Source organism: Dichomitus squalens (assembly GCF_000275845.1).
Source record: "Dichomitus squalens LYAD-421 SS1 unplaced genomic scaffold DICSQscaffold_22, whole genome shotgun sequence".
Classification (NCBI taxonomy): Eukaryota; Fungi; Basidiomycota; class Agaricomycetes; order Polyporales; family Polyporaceae; genus Dichomitus; species Dichomitus squalens.
The window spans coordinates 491,985-498,414 of NW_006766904.1; the positions used below are offsets into that span (position 1 = coordinate 491,985).

Genomic DNA, 6,430 nt, shown 5'->3' on the forward strand with positions numbered 1-6,430 from the left:
GAAAACTTGACGGGGCAGAGCGGCGGTCGGCACGAAGGCGCAAGACTGACGAAAGCTAGTCTTCACGCAACCAGCGACAGACTAGTCCCAATGACCAAGTTATACATTAGCAATCGAAGGGAGATACAACGCTATGGTCACTCACCTAGTCCCAATGACCAAGAGGTCGAGATGGGGACTAGGGAGCGCCTAAGGGGGTCCTTATATACTTGAGGGGCTGCTTAGCAACCAAAGACAAAGCGCGAGAGCGAGGCAGTGAAGATGACAAAGGAAGAACAAAGGGCGAGAAAGAAAAGGCAAGAGCATGGTGATCACGGGAACGGAGCATGTGGCAGTGGGAACGTATCTACAGTGTCCAAACTGGGATGGGCTAGGAAAGGAAATGGTCCAAAAATGGAAGGTGGGCGTCAAGGGGAGGGGAATGGGCGGCAAAAAGGGGCGTCTGTCCAGCGTCCGTGACAGTGTGCGTCTCAAAGTGGGCATAGTAAATGAAGTCGAGAACCGCCCGTACTGTAAGTGTAACACGCTCGTCTGCCGCGCCAGCGATGACGCCCAAGAAGACCTTCTCCATATTCTTGTACTCCGTCCCCGTCCACTGACAAACGAGCGATATTCCCTTCTTGAAGTGTCGCAGCTCAGGGTGCTTTGCCATGGTCATGTACCGGTGATCGATCTCTTCTGTGCCGTCGTCGATGGACTTCGTGACCCAGCTAACCAGGTGATCTTTGAACAGTCCTTTGTGCAACTGATGGAATATATCGGGAGTGAGCGCAGTGAAGATATCACAGTGAGGTAGGCTGTCCCAAAATGGTTCGATTGTGCGCAACCCTCTGGAGTCGAGCTCACTAGCCTTGACCTGCCCCATAGCGGCCTGCTTGAGGATCGCGACAACATCGTCAGGGTTCTTGTATGGGCGATAGCTTGGTTCACCCCGCCCCTTCGGTTCGACGGTACACTTTGGGCAGGAGGATTCGGTGCACCCGGAGATGAGACACTGCTCCGGGTGGTCGGCAACATAGGCAGCAAGGATAGGATAGACACGACGCTGACGTCCGTCTGCACAGGTCATCAAGACGCCATCCCGGCCGGCAACAACGAGTGGCTCAAGAAGGGATCGCATGCACTTGTGAAAGAGCCGGTATCCTTCGAGGGACCGGCGTTTCTCAGAGAAACACTCGAGCTTCATGGCGGGCAGGTATCCGAGGAGTATGGTGGTATGGGATGACGGCCGACGCCGGATGTTCTTGTCGATATTGCCCAGGGTAAGATACACAGGCCATGCTGTCTTGTCCCCGCTCATACGAGACAGTGTTGTCTTGTCTGAAGCAAGGATTAACGGCGCAACTGTGGCGTTGGGTGGAAGTTTGGTCTGATTCATACAGATGGTAAGCTCATCATCACTCTTTACACCTTTGCCCGGAACTGATTTACTTGGACTCCCCACCACCAATTTCCGCCCCACATGTTGCTATATATGCGCGTGTGACCCTCATCATCGGCATACTCATGTTCGGGAGCATATCGGAGGGCGTCTCGGAATAGTGGGTTGCCGATTAGCTCACGCACGCAGTCAACAACATCGTGTTTCCACAGCTCAACGATCTCCTTCTTCGGCTTCCCTTCCTCGTCGACCTCGTCCCCTTGCGCCTCGAAAACCTCTACTGACCAGTTGGCATGACCTCTCGGTAGGTCGTCAATCTTGTTGAGTAGATGATACTTGCTCTTGTACGACGGCTGAGTTCGATTACGGGTCTTTATGCATTGACATAGGTCAGTTATGATCTATAAATGATGCTTTCAATGGGGAACTTACAATATCGAGCTTCAGATACTTGTCGATTGCCTGCTGACTTAGCCCTGACGTGAGCAACCATTGGGCAAGTTCCCATTCTTCCTCGCTCTCGAAGGGCGCCCACCTTCCCTTACCAGCCTCCTTGTGAACATCTCGATATTCTTCAAAAAGCGTCTTTGCCCCCCCAAGCGGTGTGCCAGCAGGTCCGGGGTAGTCCTCAACCCACGGGCAGCGAGGAAGCCCACCTGCGTCCAAGTCTTCATCGGGTACGTCCTCGACGGTTACATGGTGACGTGCCCGGGGCTGAGTTGAAGCATTCATACTGTTGTCTGCGCCGGTGTTCGCCTCCGAGTCGTTGAGGGTACAGGAGTGGCGAGGGGGATCAATGAAAGGGAGTGAAAGGTGAGTGTCGTCCTCGATGGGAGGGAGTCCCTCGTCCTCCTCCATAGGAGAACCGGGTTCAGGGGGGGGCGTTACAACATGTTGTGCAGCTGCTGCATGGGCTCTGACCCGGTGAACGTTCCTGGCGGCTTTGGCTGCACGGCGGCAGCTAGGCTTGTTTTTTATGTGGAGGCGGAGGCTTTTACGGCTGGTTAGCTCGGCCTTGGTGCAGTGGGGACAGGAGTAGAGCGCCATAGCAGAGTGAAAGTATGGAGATGGAAGACAATGCGATTGTACAACTGATGAATATCGAGGTACTTAGGAGGTGTGTTCGAACAAGTGCCTTAGGAGAGCATGGGCTGACAACCAATCAGACTGGGGTCTATGTCCCAATCAAGGTCAGCCGCATCCCGGTCGCTTCCGGTTGTTATCTTTCGGTCTACCTCCATCCGTCGTTCTCGCTATTTTCCTCTGTAGTCATGGGTCCCTCAACGCGCTTAGCCCGAAGGGTACACTCCTCAGAGGAACATGGACACGAAGCTGATACGCAACCTCCTCCACCAGGCACCACTTGTCATGCAGCTGGTGCGAGCTCTGCCACAGCAACATGTCCATCCAGCACTCGGCAGCGACATCCTAGCCACAAACAGGCAGAGATTGGTGAGTTCTCCAGCTTGTCTCCCTCTACATACCTCTGAAAAATCGATCAACACATTCCAGAACGACAGCAGGTCGAAGAGCTGAGAAAGGAAGTCGAACGCCTTCGCAAAGATAAGGCACGTCTCAAGCGAAAGTTGGTCATCGATGAACAGAAGGAAGGTGAGTCCTTTCTGCATCATAACACGAAGCGACATCAGAATGTGCTTGACGATGTATTCGTTCACGGCATCGATGTTGTACCCGGTATCGATAGTTGAGGAGTCAACTGTTCAATGCAACAACCTTGTTGTCGCGCTCTAGTGCTTGCTCCTCTTTGATGTTTGTGTATCAAGATACCTCCCATGCTAACTTCAGCTTTAGACGACGATGAGGAGTATGAAAGCGAAGAAGAACAAGAATTCCAAGCCGCAGAACATCACCACAAATCTGCGGTGAGTTTGCTTTATTTATACGTCTCTCCGCTATACTCACAATGCTCTAGTTCGAGTCACAAGGTGTTTTCCAGGCTGATTCCGACAAACCCAAGAAAAAATTGCGCCGGGTTGACCAACGGCGAAGCCACCAGCCGCCGACTGCCTCCTCCCGCTCACCCTTGCCCCAGCCCACCAATGTATGTATGAAGCTCACATCATCCCTCATACAGTCATGCTTATTATGCGACCAAACAGGATGCTTCAACTGATCGTCAGTCAGAGGACCGGGGCCGGTTGAGGTCCCCAACATCGCCAGACATACGTAGCCGCTTGTATTCTGCTACCTCTAGCACAGAACGATCTCAGTCTTCTTCTCGCTCTCTCCCTTCCTTTTCTTCCCTTGAGCATAGCACACCCCCAAGATCCCCATCTCCTGAACCCACCACGCAACAATATGTTCCGTCACCCCCACCATCACCATCAGTGAACCCAACCCATGCTCGCTACCGCACTCGCTCGCCTGTCAATTGTGCGGTTGCCGCTGATGCAACTACAAGCAGCGCTATGGTATGTGTGTCCCCAGTTCCTATCCCGTGGTTCAGTGGACAACAATTACTACACTACTAGCGCTCCGAAGCCGCACCCCGGTCTCGACAGCCACCAGGGTCAGCACAGACGTGGCATCCGGAGGGGACAAGGTCCGCTACATCATCTGTGAGTACCATATCTATACTGCTATATCATTCAGATTTGCTGACGGACAAACAACACACCGTCAGCTCATAGTGAAGGATATTAGGTCACGGGACCTTCAGCGGCCACCATTCAAGGACGACAAGGTGCCCAAAGGCAAGCCCAAAGCATCAGATTACGAGACACACACCTGCAGGATGATCGTGCGCGCATGCCGTTTCTATAGCGTGCTGGTCTGTACAGAGGACCCCTTTCCCGATGACGACAAGCAGGTGATGTGGGCAGATAAGGCATGGTTGTCGATCTGCGAAGAAGTGCAGGTCTATTACCGGTTGACAGACCATGTGGAGCAGATTGTGAGTCTCATGTTCGAGTTTTCGATGCTTTGAGTTGAGTCTGCTAATTGTTATTTTGCCCAGATTGTTGAACGGAACTCACATGCTTGCAGCGCCCTTCGGGACCTCATCCGCCCCTGGATAGAGAGTACGTATGGTATGCTAACTGATGGTGCAGAGAATGTCCGAATCGCAAACATTGCTACCTATACGCAACTTCTCGACCTCAATGCCGACGAGCCACATCCTGTCTTCCATTATCAGGTAAGTCTCCGACGTCACCAGAGCCACATGCTGCTCAAGTTGTATTGATCAATTCTCATACTATTCTAGGACACCATGGCTCCCTCCGGCTTCGCTTTACACCCCATCATCCAGAAGGCCATTCAGAAGAACTGGTTCTCCGACGCCACAGGGCTTGGCGTCAGATATAGTACTTACTTCTCCCCGATCCGCAATGTGACGCTGGCGCTCCTCTTTATGACGGTGTGTACAAGTTTAATGCTCCCTGTACTTCCTCTCCTAACCTTTTTTGTCATCTTCCCTATTCCCAGATCGAGTTTTGCCTCGATCAGTGGGAGACCAGGATATTCAATTCACGCCTCCAGTTCACTGAGAAGCTTTACAAGCCAAAATACGACAAGCATCTCCGTGCAATCCAGGAGTGGCGCGAGATTGACGAGGAAATCACTTTGGCAACTATGCAAGAGTTGCATGACCGTGCAAGGTATGTACTGGGACGTCATTGTTCTCAAATGTCTGGCTAACTACAAGTTTCTTCTATATCCTCTAATAGGCGAGCTTCGGGTGCCGCACCACTTGTTGCCCCTGTGGTCGTCGGTCTCTCCTCATCATCACGCGATCGTCTCCGGCTGGAGCTCGAACGTCAGCGTCGTGAGCGTCAGGGCGGCATCCCTAGCGAGAGACAGCAGGGGTAGTTGGGCGTGCAGGGTATACTAGTATAGTGCAAGTTCAAATGTTCGTATATTTAGTTAGCAATACAGTACATCATTGGCTCTATCGCTGCTACTACCATGTGCATATCACAGCTACATGTAACAATGGAGAGGCCACATAGAACTACAGTGCGGTATGTACCGGACTGAGGGCGCTACATTGACCTACTTCGGCACCTGCGGGCGCTATGGAGGCTATGTACCTCGGGGGTATCCTACACGACGACGGTCGCTATGTAGGCTACAGAGACCTCTGTCGCAAACCGATTTTTTCCTGATGCTCCACCCACCCCTGCCATACCTGCCGCACCCATCGAGGAGGTCCTCCATTCGCGCAGCCCCTCCCCCGTATCCCCACCCGCTGTCGTCCACGACCTCCCCGCTGACGCCATCCCCACCCCTTTCCGTCCCAGGCGCCCCGCCCCCGCTAACCCTTCATCCCGTTCCCCATCGCCCCCCGCTGCCTTCCCAACCATCGCACCATCGCCGTCCCGCTCCATCACCTTCCTCTCCGGGGCCTACTTCAACCTCATTGATCCTGGCTTGAACATTGGCCTCTGGTACCCGCCAGCGCCCTCGTCACCGCTCACGGAGCCAGACTTGGAGTTGAACGATCGGGACGATCGTGCTTAGAAATGGGGGTAATGTTACCGTTGGTATGCCTCACCCCCTATCTTTTCTATTGGACTACTCCTTCTTGTCGCCCTCGTGTACACTCCACCCCCCTTCCTGTTCCCGGCGACCTATATTTACCTTCCCGTTCCCCTGTCGTCCACCTGTACACTACCATCCCCCATTCAGCCCCCTGACGACTGCGTTCCTAGTCCCGGCCCTCTGTCACAGCCAACGAGCTGTGCCACCAGATAAACAAAGACAAAGCTTACTGGTGAAGGGGTTGGTGCTGAGAGCGAAGCAACCACAAGTGACACAGCAAGAGATGATGCAAAGATGTAGATTCCCTAGACTAGAAGGGGCAGTGAGAGGTAGGGCTGCTAGCTACCTACAGAAGAGATGGGTGATCGACGAGAAGATCAAGTCTGAGGTTCCCTGCCTCAGACTCCCTACTATTTATACAAATGCAATGGTGCACAGACCAGGTACCTATTTGTCCCTGCTTGGTCAGAGTCTGCTGACTCATGTCCTGCCTCCTGACCTGTCACATGATGTCCTCATGACTGATACCTGAGTCATGCTAAGTCC

At 53.2% G+C, this 6,430-nt stretch overlaps 2 protein-coding genes across 2 annotated transcripts; one reads left to right on the top strand and one right to left on the bottom strand.

Annotated features, from left to right (window-relative positions):
• Positions 1-370: 370 nt before the first annotated feature.
• DICSQDRAFT_63569 (uncharacterized protein) lies at positions 371-2,113 on the bottom strand (the record flags this gene model as incomplete). The annotated part of the gene is made up of 3 exons (XM_007367116.1): positions 371-1,369; positions 1,432-1,752; positions 1,814-2,113. 3 exons carry the CDS (start codon positions 2,111-2,113, stop codon positions 371-373), a joined length of 1,620 nt encoding a protein of 539 aa, XP_007367178.1.
• A 588-nt stretch (positions 2,114-2,701) lies between these two features.
• On the top strand, positions 2,702-5,863 carry DICSQDRAFT_171449 (uncharacterized protein; the record flags this gene model as incomplete). Its single annotated transcript, XM_007367117.1, has 14 exons — positions 2,702-2,758; positions 2,824-2,833; positions 2,894-2,992; positions 3,194-3,264; positions 3,315-3,443; positions 3,807-3,813; positions 3,874-3,960; positions 4,033-4,295; positions 4,359-4,422; positions 4,453-4,538; positions 4,608-4,760; positions 4,829-5,001; positions 5,071-5,159; positions 5,478-5,863. 14 exons carry the CDS (start codon positions 2,702-2,704, stop codon positions 5,861-5,863), a joined length of 1,674 nt encoding a protein of 557 aa, XP_007367179.1.
• Between the last annotated feature and the right edge of the window lie 567 nt (positions 5,864-6,430).